This window comes from Lepisma saccharinum, chromosome 15, assembly GCF_977018435.1.
Source record: "Lepisma saccharinum chromosome 15, izLepSacc3.1, whole genome shotgun sequence".
Taxonomy (NCBI): domain Eukaryota; kingdom Metazoa; phylum Arthropoda; class Insecta; order Zygentoma; family Lepismatidae; genus Lepisma; species Lepisma saccharinum.
Genome location: NC_139243.1, coordinates 31,726,584 through 31,748,144, shown reverse-complemented (window position 1 = coordinate 31,748,144; position 21,561 = coordinate 31,726,584). Strand labels below are relative to the sequence as shown.

Sequence of the window (21,561 nt, the reverse complement as noted above, 5' to 3'; positions counted from 1 at the left end):
GGGTGTGAACTTGATGGGACAAACAAATGCAGGCATTGCGAGCAATGCGACCAAGAAAATTTTACTAAATATACTATTATTTGCGTAAAATTTGAAATCAATGGAGCAATTGCCCCTCTCTGTCCCTCAGTTGTCCTTGAAAGTCAAAATTTTACCCCCCCCCAGAACTGACTTTCGTTCAAGCTAATGCCCCTTTGCCACCTCAGTGGTTGCACCACTGCAGGTATGGAAAAGTAACGAGTGCACGAAAATCAAGAGCCTTTTCTTACCTGGTCTCTAGGGAAAATATTGAATTTTGGTTGCTGAGTCCATACATCGTATTTTGAAAAAGCACAAGCAATATTTAAGAAAAAGCAAAGAAAACTGATAACAGATGGCAGATTCAGGTTGTAAAAATGTCTTTCCAGAAAGACAAATAATATTAAAAAGAATTATCGTAAAACACGCAAATAAAGTAGATAAATATATTATACCATAAACAGACAGAGAAAAGAACAGAAAGTGTGGCTAATAACACTAAAACAAAAAAAGAAAGTCAATTTCATGAAAATATAAATTAATGGAAACAGAACAATAGGTTATTCATGAACAATAAATGCAATTCCGTTACTCGTAACATACATTTGATTATATTGACAAAAATGAAAATACAATGACCTTCCACTGGTCCTCCAGGCCGATTTCTTTGGCAACAATTCGATTATACATAACAGTGGGCCTCTTGGCTCATTACTTCGGTTGCAGTTCCTTTATTCGTAACAGTGGACCTCCTGGCCGCTTTCTTCGGTTGCAGTTCGTTTATTCGTAACAATAGGCCTCCTGGCCAATTACTTCCGTTGCAGTTCCTTTATTCGTAACAGTGGGCCTCCTGGCCAATTACTTCGGTTGCAGTTCCTTTATTCGTAACATTGGGCCTCCTGGCCGATTACTCCGGTTGCAGTTCCTTTATTCGTAACAGTGGACTTCCTGGCCAATTACTCCGGTTGCAGTTCCTTTATTCGTAACAGTGGGCCTCCTGGCCAATTACTTCGGTTGCAGTTCCTTTATTCGTAACAGTGGGCCTCCTGGTCAATTACTTCGGTTGCAGTTCCTTTATTCGTAACAGTGGGCCTCCTGGCCGATAACTCCGGTTGCAGTTCCTTTATTCGTAACAGTGGACCTCCTGGCCAATTACTTCGGTTGCAGTTCCTTTATTCGTAACAGTGAGCCTCCTGGCCGATTACTTCGGTTGCAGTTCCTTTATTCGTAACAGTGAGCCTCCTGGCCGATTACTTCGGTTGCAGTTCCTTTATTCGTAACAGTGGGCTTCCTGGCCAATTACTTCGGTTTCAGTTCCTTTATTCGTAACAGTGGGCCTCCTGGCCAATTACTTCGGTTGCAGTTCCTTTATTCGTAACATTGGGCCTCCTGGCCGATTACTCCGGTTGCAGTTCCTTTATTCGTAACAGTGGATTTCCTGGCCAATTACTCCGGTTGCAGTTCCTTTATTCGTAACAGTGGGCCTCCTGGCCAATTACTTCGGTTGCAGTTCCTTTATTCGTAACAGTGGGCCTCCTGGCCAATTACTTCGGTTGCAGTTCCTTTATTCCTAACAGTGGGCCTCCTGTCCGATTACTTCGGTTGCGGTTCCTTTATTCGTAACAGTGGACCTCCTGGCCAATTACTTCGGTTGCAGTTCCTTTATTCGTAACAGTGGACCTCCTGGCCAATTACTTCGGTTGCAGTTCCTTTATTCGTAACAATAGGCCTCCTGGCCAATTACTTCGGTTGCAGTTCCTTTATTCGTAACAGTGAGCCTCCTGGCCGATTACTTCGGTTGCAGTTCCTTTATTCGTAACAGTGGACCTCCTGGCCAATTACTTCGGTTGCAGTTCCTTTATTCGTAACAATAGGCCTCCTGGCCAATTACTTCGGTTGCAGTTCCTTTATTCGTAACAGTGAGCCTCCTGGCCGATTACTTCGGTTGCAGTTCCTTTATTCGTAACAGTGGGCCTCCTGGCCAATTACTTCGGTTTCAGTTCCTTTATTCGTAACAGTGGGCCTCCTGGCCAATTACTCCGGTTGCAGTTCCTTTATTCGTAACAGTGGGCCTCCTGGCCAATTACTTCGGTTGCAGTTCCTTTATTCGTAACAGTGGGCCTCCTGGCCGATTACTCCGGTTGCAGTTCCTTTATTCGTAACAGTGGGCCTCCTGGCCAATTACTTCGGTTGCAGTTCCTTTATTCGTAACAGTGGGCCTCCTGGCCAATTACTTCGGTTGCAGTTCCTTTATTCGTCACAGTGGGCCTCCTGGCCAATTACTTCGGTTGCAGTTCCTTTATTCGTAACAGTGGGCCTCTTGGTCAATTACTTCGGTTGCAGTTCCTTTATTCGTAACAGTGGGCCTCCTGGCCGATTACTCCGGTTGCAGTTCCTTTATTCGTAACAGTGGGCCTCCTGGTCAATTACTTCGGTTGCGGTTCCTTTATTCGTAACATTGGGCCTCCTGGCCAATTACTTCGGTTTCAGTTCCTTTATTCGTAACATTGGGCCTCCTGGCCAATTACTCCGGTTGCAGTTCCTTTATTCGTAACAGTGGGCCTCCTGGCCAATTAATTCGGTTGCAGTTCCTTTATTCGTAACAGTGCGCCTCCTGGCCGATTACTTCGGTTGCAGTTCCTTTATTCGTAACAGTGGGCCTCCTGGCCAATTACTTCGGTTTCAGTTCCTTTATTCGTAACAGTGGGCCTCCTGGCCAATTACTCCGGTTACAGTTCCTTTATTCGTAACAGTGGGCCTCCTGGCCAATTACTTCGGTTGCAGTTCCTTTATTCGTAACAGTGGGCCTCCTGGCCGATTACTCCGGTTGCAGTTCCTTTATTCGTAACAGTGGGCCTCCTGGCCAATTACTTCGGTTGCAGTTCCTTTATTCGTAACAGTGGGCTTCCTGGCCAATTACTTCGGTTGCAGTTCCTTTATTCGTAACAGTGGGCCTCCTGGCCAATTACTTCGGTTGCAGTTCCTTTATTGGTAACAGTGGGCCTCCTGGTCAATTACTTCGGTTGCAGTTCCTTTATTCGTAACAGTGGGCCTCCTGGCCGATTACTCCGGTTGCAGTTCCTTTATTCGTAACAGTGGGCCTCCTGGTCAATTACTTCGGTAGCGGTTCCTTTATTCGTAACAGTGGGCCTCCTGGCCAATTACTTGGGTTTCAGTTCCTTTATTCGTAACATTGGGCCTCCTGGCCAATTACTCCGGTTGCAGTTCCTTTATTCGTAACAGTGGGCCTCCTGGCCAATTACTTCGGTTGCAGTTCCTTTATTCGTAACAGTGGGCCTCCTGGCCAATTACTCCGGTTGCAGTTCCTTTATTCGTAACAGTGGGCCTCCTGGCCAATTACTTCGGTTGCAGTTCCTTTATTCGTAACAGTGGGCCTCCTGGCCAATTACTTCGGTTGCAGTTCCTTTATTCGTAACAGTGGACTTCCTGGCCAATTACTCCGGTTGCAGTTCCTTTATTCGTAACAGTGGGCCTCCTGGCCAATTACTTCGGTTGCAGTTCCTTTATTCCTAACAATAGGCCTTCTGGCCAATTACTTCGGTTGCAGTTCCTTTATTCGTAACAGTGGGCCTCCTGGCCAATTACTTCGGTTGCAGTTCCTTTATTCGTAACAGTGGGCCTCCTGGCCAATTACTTCGGTTGCAGTTCCTTTATTCCTAACAATAGGCCTTCTGGCCAATTACTCCGGTTGCAGTTCCTTTATTCGTAACAGTGGGCCTCCTGGCCAATTACTTCGGTTGCAGTTCCTTTATTCGTAACAGTGGGCCTCCTGGCCGATTACTCCGGTTGCAGTTCCTTTATTCGTAACAGTGGGCCTCCTGGCCAATTACTTCGGTTGCAGTTCCTTTATTCGTAACATTGGGCCTCCTGGCCAATTACTTCGGTTGCAGGTCCTTTATTCGTAACAGTGGGCCTCCTGGCCGATTACTCCGGTTGCAGTTCCTTTATTCGTAACAGTGGGCCTCCTGGCCAATTACTTCGGTTGCAGTTCCTTTATTCGTAACAGTGGGCCTCCTGGCCAATTACTCCGGTTCTGCGGGCATAAAATGAGATTGTTTTTGTGGCTTGCTATTGTAACACCTTTAATACACATGGCCAGAATTCTAAAACATACATTTTGAACGATTTTCATTGCGTAATGGTATTGGCTGTTATGTTGAGTTAATATTGCTTGTTATCGTAACGTTTACACGTTCAAGTAAAATGAAGTTAGTGTTTGACAACGTTCTTTCAAAATATTTGTTACCATCCGTAAACCATGTTTGGAAAAAAATACGTTTAATGTTTTTTGCGTCGAATCGTGCCCCCAATATGTCCACTTTTAATTTATGACTTATTATTTTAGGGTTGCCATCTTGAAGTTAGAAATGGCTTCGAGCCAAAGTGTTGTATGTGGAATCAATTTTCAAACAACATATTTAATACAACAAAAATTAGTCTCAAAGTTTTTCCATGGAGGCTACGTAACAAAGTACGTTTTGACCAATGACCCACCTTAACTATGCATGCTTGCTCCTTCTTGATATATCCACAATTCAGTTATAGAAAAAGATTGTCCTGATATTTAGTAAGACGTTTTGATTGGTCAGTTGTGTGTGACTAAAAGAACTGTTGCATTTACGACAATAGCTCCATATCATGGTATAGAACACGAGAATAGTAAATGAAGATATATATTTAGTAGAATTGTAGGAATCGCAGAGAACAGCAATGCTTTACAAATATTATTTCCATTTCTCCTCAACGTCCAAAGCTAGCAAATAATTTTGAATCTTGATTGATTTGATTAATTTTTCTTTGCTTTTCTACCACTTTTGTCTAATCGCGAAGAATATTTGAATGTGAATTTTACATCGGCATGAGCTATTGAGAGGAAGTATTTAAACATCACGGTTATTTTTTTTTTTTTTTGCAGAAACAGATTTATTACACTTGCAGACGAAAGCAGAGATACGAGAAACAGACAACAGGGACCCCATTAGACAATGTTTCATCGATTTGTTAAACAATGGTTTCTTGGAAGGAACACTATCTGAGATCGCATGGAGAGAAGAAATTTATCCGCTGTTTAATACAGGAACTGTAAATCATTTTTTCCCAATAACTAGCTTGTTACCATACATCAATAAGTCATCTCCTAGAGAGATTTGTTATTTTATAAAGAAGTCTCTCAGAATAGATTCATAATACTGTATCGGAGTGTTTCAATTCGGGGCATTAATGCGCTTGAAGACTGTTTTTGTTACACAAAAAGAGTGGAAATTGATCATTTATTGTAATCAGAAATTTGAATCCACCAGCACCAAATCCTTCATGAATCATCTACGTGTATTTGCAAGAGAGGATACCAAGCAATGCATTCTTGTCGTGTGTACATGTACAGAAGTATGTTCCGGTTTGGAGTGTTCTGTTTCCAAAAAGGATATCATAAGCCTACCATATGATCTCGGACACTGGTGAATATTTAGCGCATTCATGAATTTCATTTACATGTTATATTATCTTTTATTAAAGTAATTTTTGCACTTACTTTAACATGTGCTAACCATACTGTAATAAAACAATTTGAGTACCTGAAATAACAACCTAACCTTTGTTACACTTGGAACTGTAGCAACACAAATATGTTTAATACCTTAATTTATAGATACACTATCTAATCATCCCATGAGACCAATTATAAACTTTAAGATGGTTGATCTAACTTAACAAATCATAAAATAATATCGGAATTTGCACAATTCTGGACAATTTGACACCAAATTCATACTCTAAACATCAGTTTCATACACCATACTGTTTAGAACGACCACCATTTTAAAATCCAAGATGGCTACAGTAATTGTAATCATAAAAATTGGAACGCTATCTTTTATTTACCTTGATAATAAACAAGAGAATGAAATTTCAATGTGAATTTCACTTTTAATAAACGTAATGCACTGCTTTTTGCAAATGTTATATTATAAACAAAGTTGATGATTGCGTATAAATATAGCCTAAATAGGCAATGAGACACACACAGCTATCCCCTCTCCAAGTCATATCTTTATTGTATTATCATTATCTAAGGCTCGATGTATGGTTTGATCATTCTAATTCCTCCTTACATTCGTAGTGAATAAATTGCTCTTAATGCATTTGCGTTTAATTGAATACAGAGGTGTTCAGGTCTCAGTTGAGAGGAATTTTGACTGCCATGCAAGTAGTGATCTGAAGAGAGCTTTCTTCCAACATAGTCTGACCTGGATCTCATCCAGCTTCTCACTGATGGACAATTCGGGCGATCTTGAAGGTAAAGCCTTGTATGATGTAGTCTAGCTTACTTTACTAGCATAAGTTTACTTTAACCATACGTATAATTACATGTCACTAGTAATAAAAACACGTTGCAACTTTTACTTTTATTTTCAGTTAAAAAAACACTTTCTTTCATGATGATTAATTATCAGCTCTGTGAATGATACTCGTTGTTTTTCCTCATATTGTCTGTTAAACAAAATGGATGGGATAAGATATCTTACATTAAGTGATACCCAGACTTACATAATTTAATCCTATTCGTATTGAGGATAGGATATTACGATCACCCATACGTAGACGGGATCCTGTATCTTAAGGCTGAATCAATAATTGGTCGCGAATATGATACGACCATGATCCATTTTCAGCCTACTTTTCGCTTGCGCGTGATTATGGATTTCTCTTCTTCTTATTCGAGGCATAATGAGTGAAAATGTAGCTGGCAGCAACTAACGGCAGTCAATTGAATATTGTCCTCACGGGAGACAATTAGATGATACGGGTTTCTTTGGTGGAAAACGTAGAAAGATGCGGGTACACATAAGGATACTGTCGGATACAAAGATGAATATGATGAAGTGATACGAATGCGTTATACGGATATAGTCGAGACGCTAGCTTTGAAGTCAACGGAGCGCGCCCACCAGCTGCAACAATCACATTCAAGGCACAGTTTTGCCTCTCATCTACTCTACGCCACCTTGTCCCTCCGCGCACAAGCACCTTCCAAAGGTCTCCACATTGAAGTTGCAAAGTACATCCGCAGTCATGTGACTGAGACTCCACGTGGAGTAGACGAGCAGAATGACAGCTGCACCCATTGGCTGAAGGTTGAGTGTGATTCGACGAAAACAAGTCCCCGCTATTTATTCCCACCCACGTTCGTGGCGGCAGCTCTCTTCAGATCTTGGACGTTAACCAAGTAAACGAGTACAATTACAAGTGTGGGCATAACTCAAAATATTTTATGATTTCATAGTGATTGTTATTCAGGGTTTGAAATAATTCGAATTATCTCTTCATTATGGATGACGGAACACCTAATCCTGAAATATTCTCTTCCGTGCAAGGCGTTATGTGTGATGCCTAACCCTAGGACGACAAGTGTTTTTTTTTTAGCAATGTTTCAATGGAAACGTCTACCACCGCCGTGGAGTTATGCAACGCACGTAACGCCTTGCAGGGAAGAGAGTATTTCAGGATAGGTGTCCTATTTTTATTGCCTATGCGTGTACCTGTATTACCTTAAAGAAAAGAACATTAACGCAAGATTCGATTCGGTACTGTACATCTATCAGAAACAGACTCGCCTTCCGCAAAAAATGTCGTTTACAAACAATGCACTTTCGCTCTACAAACAACTCTATCTATGGCTGTGATAGCTCTACACTCTACAGGGTGCCTGATAAGTCACTATCTATTTTTAAATTCTTATAATTTATTTATTTATTAACCAAATTGTTTAGAACTAGTATTATTAGAAAGATCATTCTATTGAGATTTTGTTTGACATCCTGTTAAATCTCACATAAGCCCTCAGCATTCTCCATGCATTTCCTTAAGCGAACTGGTACGTTCGATACTGGTACCTGCAAAAAGTTTCGTGGAACATTGTTTATCACATCGGATATCGTTGCTTCCAGTTCATCCAAATTCTGTGATTTTCTCTTGTACTCCTCCTTAGCACACCCCCAGAGAAAAAGATCACAGGGCGTTAAATAAGGGCATGTGCACCACGTCTGCCAATCCAATGACCTCCATCGTGCATAAAATGAAGATGTGAGTTGTTCCACTCTGAAATTACTGGCCACACACGATCTTTCAGCATTTCCAGGTATATTTCGGCATTCATTGTGTTCCGCAGAAACAACTTACCAGTTCGATTAAGGAAATGCATGAATAATGCCAGGGCTTATGTGGAAATTTAACAGGATGTCAAAGGAAACCTCAACGAGTGGTGTTTCTAATAACACTAGTTCTAAACAATTTGGTTAATAAATAAAGAAATTGTAAGAATTTAAAAATAAGGAGTGACTTATCAGACACCCTGTATATTAATAGGTACACTCGAAGCTGTTTTCGAAATTTGTATTCTCTATTAATTTATTGCCATTAATTTTCATATTTTTCCTTAATCAACAGAAATGTAAAGAATGAGTTAGTATGAACCATACATCTATTGAACGTACTCTATCGTTTCAAAGTGACTGTTGTCTTGGTGACCAACGACAAAAAATTTCGAAGTTTGCCATTTATAGCCCAGAAAGGTTATCCTGGTACAGATAGCGCCAATAGGAAGTCTGTTGGTACCAAACATATGTTTAGTGACTGATCATGCTGTTGCACGAGTTCTTTAAAAGGCCAAGCAGATAATATCAACAGGAGCGGCTCAAGGACTGGGCTGTTACTCGAAGCTTCAAACCGGAGAGTTTCAATTGATTAGCGCCAAAACCTTCTTTCTGATTTCATAACCGTGGCTATTTATTTATCTTTTCAGTTTATTTTGTAAGTTCACTCTGTGCACAAGAAGGCTAATCGGGCCTGGACCTACAGTTTAAAGTTGGATCCAAACTGTTATATGCCTCCACCGAGTGCCTGGCTATTTATTTAGAAAAGAACTGGATTTAATATTGATAAGAATTAATTGAAGTTACTCCGGCATAACATAATAAGTAGGGCTACGATTTTTATGACATAAAAATTACCAAAATATGCAAAATAAATTATGCTCTTATGACCTAAAATTGTCCAAAATATGCACTATAATTTGAAAAATATGCCCTTATAACTGGACTGTTTCAAACATCAATATCTAAATGCTGAGATATTTTCACATTCGTACTATTTTTAGATCACTTTAACTTTCTGTAAATTATCAAATAAAAATGAAAAGGATTTTGCTGCAAAAAAAAAATCAACTGTAGTGAACATGGAAGTTAGAACGAATCCACTTCAAAAATCACTGTATATTTCTTGAAAAAGCGAAAATATGCTGACCATGACCGAAAATGCAACAAGATATGCTCTATCACGCAGAAATGGCTAAATATGCCAACATATGCCCTAAAGAAACACCCTAATTTAAATATTTTCTTCATAATATGAATTTCTACACACATAACCCTTACCAAAATAAATATGCTAAGCCATGAAAATCCTATCCTTAATAATAAGTATATTGCAAAACCACTTCGCCATAAACAAAAGTGTAAGAAAAGCGACGCTAAATATCAAAAGTACAAATACAACTACAAAGTCCATGTATTGGTTTCAATTGTTATTCTGTGCTGTGTGGTTGCATTTCACAATTCAGTTTCTTCAAGTAGCAATTTAACAGTAACACTTGAAGTTTTTTTTAAAAATAAGGTTCTTATTTTTCGGCGTTTTAATAATCCTTGGCGTAACAGCACCTGAGAGCCAGTGCTTACCTACCGACTGCCGGCGTCACTCTCACCAGAGGTGGGCGATCATGCAACAAGTTACAGGATGACGTGTGGTCAGCACGACGAGACCCTAGTCGTTGTTGTAGGTTTCCTAGGTACGGGTTACGCTTCTAAATTTCCTCACTATGGTGGGTAGCCACACATACACAGGCCGAAATCTCAAGAGAAAAGTCGAACCTGTGCGCTTCCCGTAGCGGGAACCCAAAGCTTGTGCCTTAGATCGCGCGGTCACGGCGCGGGATATTTTTTGTCATTAAGACCATTAATATATAAGATTGCCATGTATTTTATTGGAGGAAGGTGGGAAGTAGGAGAACAAGGGTAGAAAGTGAAGGGGCAGTCCCTCAACATCAACAAGTTATTCAAGCCCTTAGAGGGCATATTCTAATCATGTCGCCGTCTGAAATACTTGCTCCTCGTGTTTTAACATAGCACCCAAGACTTCTAATTCTCCTCATAGAGGGAACGGCAGAGACATGCTGTCTCCAACGCTCCTGTCGGTGGGTAGAAGTGATCATGTGATCACTAGCAAGGTGTTCTAGCATGTGTCAGCTCACCCAGTTGCCGGACCAGTGTGAGGATAATCCATCTGAAGGATAATGAATCATCAGGATATTTTCTTCAAGTGAACAGATGGAACATTAGAGTTATACGCTGTCCCTGCAATCTGTGTAGCAAGTTCGCGCATAACGAAAGAGAAGGGGAGAAAGCGAGTGGGCGGAGCAACGTAGTGCGCGCTGCTGCAAATGGCGTCTCACGAGTTCATTGGTCGAGCCCTTTCGAGTTACCACTTGCGCAGAAACTTATTTTCGTTCGTTCGCTCTAGAGATTCCCGCGACTGCGTATGAGGTTGCTAGAAATGGGTTCTTCAACCTTCAACAACCCTGCTTCTCATTACGGTCCTGACGAAAAACAATTATCCACTTGTGAACATGAAAGACTAATCCAGGTGCTGGCTGTCTCGAGAATCTAAGAAACAAGGCCGTGTATAACGGTAAAAATGGTCGCAACGCAAAGGCTGCAGTCAGGTTACCCCTCTCCATGTAGACCCATTCTCTCGCGTGTGTTCCTTCCCTTGGGAAGAGACTTCTCGCGCCTAGATACTTGTTTTAGGAGTACTTGCATCATTATAGTTTGTACTTTCACCAAAAATCACTTACCTTTAAAGTTAGAGACGTGAAGAAATATAGATGACGTATCGTCAATATATACCTCTTTAGGCATCACACGTAAATATTCCAACCCATTTCTATGTAGTGTATGTATCATATAATTCTCCACTGCTTAAGTTAAAAGCTAAAAAATAAAATCTTTCCACACGCTGATTCTGATCATGCAAAGCCGTAGTAATAAAACTTTAGCATTGTTAAAGTAACAATATCCATGGCAATTGTTAGTCAACGCTTTCGTAATTAATATCTCAAACATATTTCAAATTGCTGAATTTAATTTAAGTAAAATACAATACAAGAACATCAAATAAGTAAGACTTATACCATTTGTGGTCTTCGGGTAAAAGACATTTCCAAAAACCACAACAAAAACACACCAATGCCATCTATATTTACCACGTGACTTAAATAATTTTATTTCTAACTTCTCTCCAAAACTAGAAGTGTACGTGACATAAGCGTTGGTTTAAAGGAAGGGATATTTGAGCTGTCCTTCTCATTACATTACATTTATGTACAGTGTGGAACTTAAACATCTTGCGTTGGGGTGGGTGGAAGAAAAGAAACGGCTTCTTTTGGAAGCAGATAAAAGTACGTTTCTTGTTATTATTGTTCTTGTTACTAGTAGCCTAGTAGTAGAAGTACTTGATTGATTGATTGAGTTAAAATAGTAGAAGTACTGACAGTAACTAGAGGAAAGCATTAAGGTCATTTTCTCAGTAATGTCGTGTAAGTCGTGTAAGCATTGTGCGCATGGTCTTTGCCGAAGCGATTAAAGGTAGGATTATCATGATCATATCAGCAATGTGTATGTACATAAAATATCGCGAATTTCTAGCTGTAAGAAGGCTTCTGATACACGTTCCTGAAGAAGTGCGAATATTGCCCGACTTCATGCTGTTTCTTCCCAAAGTGCACTCCGTAAATGACGTCAAGATGAATATCATCCATTGTAATCGTAGCGTGAACATTACACTATTAAATTATTCTCATTGACGTCATGTGCATTATGAATCATTGTAAGTATTACAAAACATGTTTTAAATCTGGCAACATTCATTCACAGAAGATCGTGCTTTATGTTCCACAAAATCGGACAATCAATTCAGATAATGTACTGCGGCCAGTTAGAGTAATTGCATCAACGTATCCAGCAGAAGAGACCAGGAAGGGCGTCGTGTTCCACCAAGACAACGCAAGACCGCATGTGTCTTTGGTCGCTCTTAGAAAATTTGTTATGCTGGGATGGCTTAGTCCAACCAGCATATCCACCGGACATTGCGCCATCCAACTTCCAATTGTTCCGGTCTTTATAATTACACAGTTTTAGTGGCGCCTCCATCAGAAAGAAATTGTGTTGTAAAGCTAGTATTTTGGCTTAGGAGGGCCTACCATCCCCCCCACCCCTTGGATTGAGCTTTTAAAATGTCAAATATGTGCGAATAGCACAAATTCATGAAAGACATAAATGGACACAGCACAGCAATCATACAAACTAAAATATTTATCCTAACACAGAACATCGATAACTTCTTCACCTCTAAGCCAGTTGAGGTCCACGCTGACGGTATTTTGAAGTTGCCAGAGCAATGGACAAAAAACCGCGGAAAAGGGTAACAATTCTTTCCGGAATTAATCATTTTTCACAATATCATAATGTTTGTTTTTCTTCTCTTCAACATCAGAACTTTCCCGGAACCTAATATTTCCATAGTTATATTTAACTTGATGTTAATTAATTCTTGATAATAAGTTAGCGAAAAGTGGCAGAAAAGCAACGTAAAATTATCAAGTATATAAGCAATAAGAGCAGCCACTCTAAGTATTCAGAGATTCCATGGCAAACGTTGAGAAGATTCATAGGCATAGCCATATCAGATATTTTCAGAACTGATAACATGGAATACCTCGACAATCAAAGATGTGACGGTGACGACCTTAGGAGCTGATGCTACGGGCAAGAAAAAACAAAAGAAAGAAGCTATAAAATTAAGGCAATGTCGTAGAAAAATGAAAATGAAACATTCGAAATATTTGGGACGCTACTAACGAGTGCAAGGTTTTTCTAGCTTTCAGGCGTTCCTTACAATGGTTTCACTCTTATTCCTCTATTTACTCAAACACCGATGGAAAATTATTTAGAGTAAATGCAGGGTGAAGCCTGTAGTGGTGATATTGGTCTATCGAAAAATTATTATTTTTCATTTTCTATTTTTTTTTTTTTTTTTGCACTGCAAGTTTGTTGGAAAGCTGAAAACTTAGAAACTATTACAGAACATTTCAGAAACCAAAAAATACACGAAATAGATCATTGCATGAGTAACAACAACAACAACAACAAAAGAACAAGAGAACATACCTTCAAAGTTATGAATGCAAATGTTGCAGAGCTTACGCCTATGCTATGAACATGAGATGGCAGAGCATATTTTCTCTTTATATTTTCAAGTTAGCAAAGGAAGAATTAAATTGCTACATGATTTATTGTCGAAATAAATAATAATACGGATAATATTTTTGAATAATATTTCGTTTTGCAATTACAAACTAATATTTAAGGTAATTTTGAGCTGTAATAAAGAAACCACAAGAAGAACTTTAAGAAATTTGTTCAAATCGAAACTAAAGTTTTAAGTCGCACGAAAGAAAATTGTCATCATATATCGCCATAAATGGAAATTTTGTAACAAGAGTTTTGAAACACAAGCTACTGACTAGTAAAGATACCTGTAACGTTTTAGAGATCATGTAGATGTACAAGAAATTATTAAAGATACAGTTATTTTGGTGCAATAATAATCATTATTTTCGTCTTTCCTATCTTCATTTTATTTGTCTTATTTACATTTTATAATTTTATTTGTAGTGAATTTAAAAGATGTTCTGACAAAGGTTAGGTGGGAGAACAGCATATGCTGAATAAAAATATTAATTAATATTATTACTCTTATACCCAGTGCAAATGATGCCAATTTACATTTAGACTACAGCACTTAAACGTTAACATAGCTGTACACGGTATCAAGTGTATGCTCCAAAATTTAAAATCTGAAATACGAAATCTAAAAAGCTTCGACTGATTTCACTCAAATGCAATGGGAGATCGTTCATTGTAATGCTTACCTCGTGCAGTAATTTCTGCTCAACTGCAGCTATTGTGGTCATAATTATTTTTAACTTGTCCCTGTCTTGATCCCTCCTAAAGTACGGACTAGATTTCGAAGCTCTTAGGAGCACCTAATGGTTCGAGTGGTGCTCCACAACTGCTGAAATTTACCTTTCAAATTCTACGAAAATGGAGTCTTGTCTGACATAAGCAGAAATTGATACTGTCGCAAGACAATGAAGGCTTTTATTAGTTTGAAATACAAGGTGCTGCAATGTGTCGGACGAATTTGCAACACTGCGTTATAGGTAACACGTGACTACCGCCATCTTGGAGCATCTGCTTTAGTTAACATGAAGTCGTAGAACGGGGCACAGCGCGCATTCACTGTAAGAACGTATTACAGAAACACCAACTGGGATCTTCCTTTGCCAAACAAATCGCCGGATCTGTCCGGTTGTGATAATTTTCTTTGGGGATATTTCAAAGCAAAAGTATTCCAATCAACCACCGCACACACCCTCAATGAACTTAAAGATCGGATCCGTGAAGAGATGGCTCAAATTCCTCCTACCTTAGTTATAGAGTGGAACGAAATAGAGTTGATTGATTGATTGAGTTGGTGTTTTAAGTCCGCTTTATGCACAGTTAAAGCTAATTGGGACGGGACCTACAGTTGAAAGTGGGATCCGAACCAGCATGTCCCTCCACCGATCGAAATGGAGTTGTAGTAATGTTATTTTCAAATAAATCACAATTTAAGAACTATATTTGCATTTTCTTTTGGAATTTCTTCTTCAGTAAATAAATTAGTTCATTTTGTCTTAATTTTGTATGCTTTGTTTGTATTGTGCATTATGCTCGATTCATTTGCGCACCCTTTATAAGCATGGGGATCGGACATATGAGTGCCAGGACATTTTGGTGCTGAGTAATTTTTGTGTCATACACTTCGGTGCCTCTGCAATTTGATCCAAAACTATTTGGGGTTGGGAGATTTTGGAGCAATATTTGTCCTCATATTAGGCCCTATTTGTTGAGAATAAAGTTGTGTGTTGAAACGATTCTCTCGAGCTATCGACCAGGTGAGTTGTGGAAAAGATTCCAAGTAGAAGAAGGGACTTCTACCCTGAAGATGAGAATGACGTTAGCTCTGAGAAGCTTGGAATATTTTTCGCAACTCGCCTGGTCGATCATCATTCGTCGCGAGGAAAGCTTCAAGACTTGCTTCAAACTTGTATGTGGTGTCATCGAGTTCACGTATGAACGGACGAACTTTACTTGTATCATGAACAAGTTTAACTTTAAAATGGGCATATTTGTGTTACGGTTCTATTGCGAGAAACGAAGTTACCCTTAGCATGGATTTGAATTCACCTCTGTTATCAGTGCTTGCTTCTAGTAATGGGGAGGGGGTATACGGCATCTCCTTAGTTAATTTGCACCCAAGCATCAGATAGTATCAGGCACGTCTGATATTCGATCTCTGTAGCTGAGAAGTTAGCACAGAGCGATACGAAACCAGGTGTCCTGGGTTCGAATCCCGGACTGGGCATGTGAGTTCTTTGTGATTGTCCGATCATATCAGCAGTCATCCTCATCTTCGCGATTAGCCGAAAGTTGTAATGAGGGAAGTAAAATAAACAGAATTGATTTGGCTTATTACATTTCGCTTTTATTCCACTGTTGGCTAATTACGAAGATGAGGAAGAGTGATGAAATTGATGAAATTGATTGAAGAACACCCATGATTAGGCTGGGATTCGAACCCGGGACCCCTGGCGAATAAACAATAAATGAATTATATTCGAGCTGCAAATTGCAGTGCTTTTTTGTACGTGTGTCCGCCGATTGACCTCTATATACTACAGAAGTGTTAAAATTCAGTTCAAATAAAAAAAATACATAAAGTCGGTAGTAGCACAGACCTATGTTTAAGTGCATAGTCGAGAAAGATGCAGGAAGGTGCAACGAAAAACGCATCAATCGATGCATTTAAGAACAGTTCGGTATCACACGATACACTTCGGTGTTACCTTTACAAGGATATACAAAAATCCATTAAACTCTAAACCTGAATCTTGGAAAAGAACAAAAACATCAAATTCCATGCACTTAGTAATCTGTATGAGCATCGTCATCATTTTACAACGTTGATGAGTGTAAAACAAGCTTAATACTCACCCAACTAATGAGAGAGCAGCATCCGCCCGTGTCGCTCTTGGCCAGGTGCTTCCTGATGTACTTGAAGTAACAATGCTCCAGGCCCAACAATATGGCGGCCAGAAGAATGCCGCAGCATAGTAGAAGGAATGTGGAGAAGAACTGCTCAAGCGCCAATGGGTCGCTTCTACTCTTCTTCTCTTTGCGAGCCTTGCACGCGCCCGTGAACCAGAATCTGTGGAGCCGTTCTAGGTCTCCTGGAAAGAAAATAGACACGTAAAATATACTTCTGGAAAATAACCACTAATTTCTTTACAAATCACGTAAAATATGTTTGTGTAAAGTGATCACTAATTTTCTTTAAAATTACGTAAAATATGTTCATTTGAAGTTACCATTAATTTCATTACAAACCACGTAAATATGTTTGTGTAAAGTGACCACTAATTTCCTTTAAAATCATGTAAAATAAGTTCATTTGAAGTGACCACTAATTTCTTTATAACTCACGTAAAAATATGTTTGCGTAAAGTAACCACTAATTTCCATAAACACACCAAAAATACGTTTCTTTGAAGTAACCATTAACTTCTTCACAGAGCACGTAACAATGTAACATTTCCTACAATATATCAGCTGTGTGTGCTAATTCATAAGGTATGTAACATATGTTTGCGTAAAGTAACAACAACTTACTTTACAAATCACATTAAATTTGTTATTACTATTTTGTTTATCAAGCACGTAACTTTACATTCTGAAAAGTAATGACTAATTTTTAACTACGTAAGGCATGTTATTGTCAATTAACTATTAATATCTTTAAAAAAACACGTAACGTAACCACCAATGTATTTACGAAGCACGTAAGATATAAATTTCAATGCAACTAGTATGTGCAAATCATAAAACACATCAAATATGCGTAAAATAACCACAAATTTCCTTACAAAGCACGTAAAGTATGTTTCTGTATAGTAACCGCTAACTTATTTACAAAATAAAATGTAAAGTTACTACACATTTACATAAAATTTACAAGAACTGATTTCTGAGTTGCTCCAAGAGTAAGTGTATTTTGCGAGTGAATTGCCATATGTTTAATAACACCACTATTGTGCCTCTTGAGGTTAATAGCGACGATGAAGGCGAATACCATGAATACCAATTATTATTTTTTGGTTGTTTGAGTTTCTGTTTTAAGTCCACTTATGCACAGAGAGGCTAATCGGGACTAAACCCACAGTTTAAAGTAGGATCCGAACCACTATGTACATCCACTGGGTCAGGCTGGTAGCAAGGATTAGGGTATAGGCAATGAAAGGAAAGGTGCCACACACAGAGGGCACCATTGAAAGCTTTTAGGCAAAATGAAAACATACAAGATGTTTCTCGAACCTTAAACCTTGCTGAAAATTTTGTTTCATTGAGTGTAAGAAAAGTTAAATTCTAATAATTGTCTTTCGGAGATGCCAGTTGGGTTTCATAGATATTTTGTAAATTTTACTTAGAATAATGAGTAATACTTAGTTGATAACAATGACAAGCGCAGTTAAATACGCAATTTTTACAAATATTAAATGCTATGTACTGATAACACACTGAACACTGTATTATTTTCTTAACAATTATATTTTCCTATTTTTCTTGTAGGCTGTTGGAATTTTCTGTTTTCCATTACTACAATAGTACGTTATTAAAGTGTTTTTCAGACATACATAACTAAAATATTCTTAAATATGTTAAACTTTCTTTTAAAATCAGAAATGCAAATTCGGTCATTCCATGTCAAATCAACAGATAAAAATTATTTTTCAACCTTTAGGATTCACTTTCTTGAGATTTTTTTTCTAGCTATCAAGAGGACAAAAACTGCAAAATTTCAGATTTTTCGGCTCCTAGTTTTTGAGTTATTGACTTTCAAAAAAGCAAAAATCCCAAAATTTGACGACATTATGAAATCTTTAAACAGCTATAGATCAAAAACTATTTCACTTAGAGAGCTCCAATTTGTGTCATTCTCTTCTGCTTTTAATGAGATTGGAAATGTAACATGACTGTAGTATTTGAATTTTGTAATTTTTAAAAAACTAGAATAAATTTTTTTTGAAAATCTCAAAAACACCATTTTTTTTAGAAAAAATATATGTTTTGAAGACATCAATTGACTATTCGTGTGCAAAATTTCATAAGGGGACGGCAATGGGTTTATATGAAAATTAATTTTTTATATTGTAATGTATGCAAAATTTGCTAAATTTGTCGACTTCTATGTTAAAACTAGGGATTTCAGAAAATTTGAAATCCGGATTCGGAAAATATACTATCCGCATTTCGGAGGGAATCCGGAATTCGAGTAAAATCCTGAGTTCGGAGCGAGAAGAATTACGGAGGCAAGACAGGTTCTAGAAGGATTACGGATTACAGAAGGGGAAAGCGAATTTTTGGATGGAAAACTGATTTCAATCCATATTTTCATTTTTTTAAAAAAATTTAAACGAACAAAACTTTTTATGCAGGCCAATAACCATATACTGTGTCTTAAAAAAGAAAAAGGAATTTTTAACAACAAAAAAAATAATGGTGGAAGAAAGACAACAGCCATTAAAAATTGTTGATATAGAGGAAAGCAAATGCGGGTTCTCTTTCAGATTAGGATCAATGTCTGTTGTCTCCAATGACACTGGCGTTACTCCAATATAACGACAAAGTTTTAGAAAGTAGAATGGCAGATGCGGACAAAAATTAAGTGGTGCAGAAAAACCCCTACGCACCTTCTTCCCCGTGCCACCCATGCATGGGAGCAAGAAAAGTTTGGTCGAAAGCAGATAGAAATATATATATGACATTTTATGTTGTATACGATTTCATTGTTTGAGCTCCGAAGCATGTAATCCCCAGAAGCAGATGCAAATGATTATATTCTTTTCGGCATCAGAAACTGCGCATTAAACTGAAGCGCGAACTTGTCCAATCTATCAAAATATCGCTCTTGTGCAACTGCTACGACAGATAAGGAGCCATCGAGCTATGTGGCATGTTTGGCTGAAACAAAAAACTGTTGTACAATACTACTGCAACAACACTGATCCCATTGCTATTCAGTTAGCCAACTATTTCTCTTTCTCCGTTTGGGATTAGCTGCAAACATATTCAGTAGACTTATTACAGTAAGTGCTATTTAAAATTTAAAATAAGCGTGAGCCAGGATGGATCGAATTCGAAATCCGGATTCCATTCAAAATCCGGATTCCCTCCGAATTCCGGATTCCGGATATTGAAGAATCCGGATTTGACAATCCCTAGTTAAAACCACAACTATATGCTGAGTTTTTGATGTTGAAGTCTTCATATTAGTCTATTTTATAATTTTTGGATTACAAATAACATGAAAATAACTAAAATTTAACACTTTTAATATGAGGTAAGCAAATTGAAAAATGTAGGAAGGGAAGTCATTAAACAACAGGAATTTTATTCTAAACTGCATGGAGATTTATGCACAACGAAAATTTGTGTTTAGGCACTCAAGAAGGTTCCTTAGCAACACGCCATAAAGGTGTCTTGACGATCGAGCGGCATGCGCCTGCGCAGTAGAACATACAACATGGCCGCTACACTGTTGACTTGCACTGCAGAATAGCAACGAAGTGTTATTCGTTTTTTGTGGTCAAAGGGAGTGAAACCTTCTGAAATCTATAGCAGAAAGAAGGTTCAGTACAGAGACAATTGTTTAAGTGATGCAAGAGTGTATGAGTGGGTGGAAGATTTAAAGACGGAAGACGAAATGTCAGTGATGAACATCGAAGTGGGAGGCCAGTTTGCGTGGCAACTGAGGCAGTGAAACAGTAGATCGATCAGTGAATCCGTTTGCCGTCCCATTATGAAATGTTGCACACGAATAGTCATTGATGTCTTCAAAACATATTATTTTTTTTTTAAAAAAAATGATGTTTTTGAGATATTCAATTTTTTTTTTAAAAAAATTACAAAATTTAAATAACACAGTCATGTTGCATTTCCAATTAAAGATAATTAATAGCAGAAGAGAATGACACCAATTTGAGCTCACTAGGTCAAATAGTTTTTGATCTACAGCTGTTTAAAGATTTCAAAATGTCGTCAAAAATTGTGATTTTTTATTTTTTTAAAGTCAATAACACAAAAACTAAGAGCCGAAAAAATCTGAAATTTGGCAGTTTTCGTCAACTTTACTGGTACTACCACTGCACCAAAAATTATCTATTTCTGAGATGTTAAGGTTCAGACCCCGGTTGATTTGGCATGGAATGATCTAACTGCGGTTATTTAAATATAACCTGAGTCATTCCATACGAAATCAACACAGCCCACAACCTGACCATCTCCGATTTTCATGAAATTTGGGGAGTTGAAACAGTGCATGGAACTTAGTAACTATGAAAATTTTTAGTCTCGTGCGTCTTATAATTGTTAAATTATTCAAGGTCAAACTTAGCAGAAATTGCCCTTTTTGAGCCCGCTTAGCTATACTAAATATGCTGTAACTCCGCCCCTATTTTGCCTATAAACCTGAAATAAAGATTATTGTACAGGGAATTGAACAAGCTTTTCAGTGATATATAACAAGCCCACCTTTCGATAAAAATATAATTTTGTCACGTGACCTTGACTTTTGACCTTGAATATCTCTAAACATGTCATCACCAAAAATCGTGAAAAAAATATAGTTGGTCCCTCATGCCATACTCTAAAACATATTAAAAAATCATTCTGGGACTTCAATGGGATCAGAAGATACAAAATAATATGTGTAACTATGTGACTGATAAAAGCTTCATTACGTGAACTATGACGAGTCAAAAGTCCTTTAACACCCCCTTCAAAATGTAAAGTAGTTATCCTGGTCATGAAAGAAATAGGTTAGGCACCGGGAGATCTCTAGCTGTGTGTGTCAAGCGCAGGTCCGGCATATTCTTGACCGCCATATTGAATTCAACGTAAACATTTCAAAGGAAAGGGGGTGATGTGATATATCAAATCAGGCTAGAATTTCACGAGAAATGAAGCAGCGAAGGTTGTTCCAACTTATTTTTAGGCAGCAAAACGTTATACGCATATCTTTCACTTACAATATATGCACATTATAGTGTTGTCAATATTCCTGTGAGCACACTCATTGACGTCTTTCACACTCACATAGAACATTTGGCAATGTAGCAAGCGGCAACTATGCCTTCTCTCAGATGGTCAATATCAGGAACTTTTAGTGCATGCACCATTCTCTTCAAATGTTTCTGAAGGTAAAAGTCCTTGTAAGATGTTAGATCTGGGGAACGTGCATTTTTTTTAATAG

At 38.2% G+C, this 21,561-nt stretch overlaps 1 protein-coding gene across 2 annotated transcripts in view; it reads right to left on the bottom strand.

The window, feature by feature from the left end:
• The window catches only part of LOC145999662 (glutamate receptor ionotropic, NMDA 2B-like), a 957,426-nt gene that overhangs the window by 110,745 nt on the left and 825,120 nt on the right, over positions 1-21,561 (bottom strand). For both annotated transcript variants that reach the window (XR_014443422.1, XM_083136793.1), the window contains exon 16: positions 16,248-16,483. Coding sequence is in view for 1 of the 2 variants with exons in the window: in XM_083136793.1 (XP_082992919.1) it covers positions 16,248-16,483 (236 nt within the window). In the remaining variant the exon portion in view is untranslated. The remainder of the gene's footprint in view (positions 1-16,247; positions 16,484-21,561) is intronic.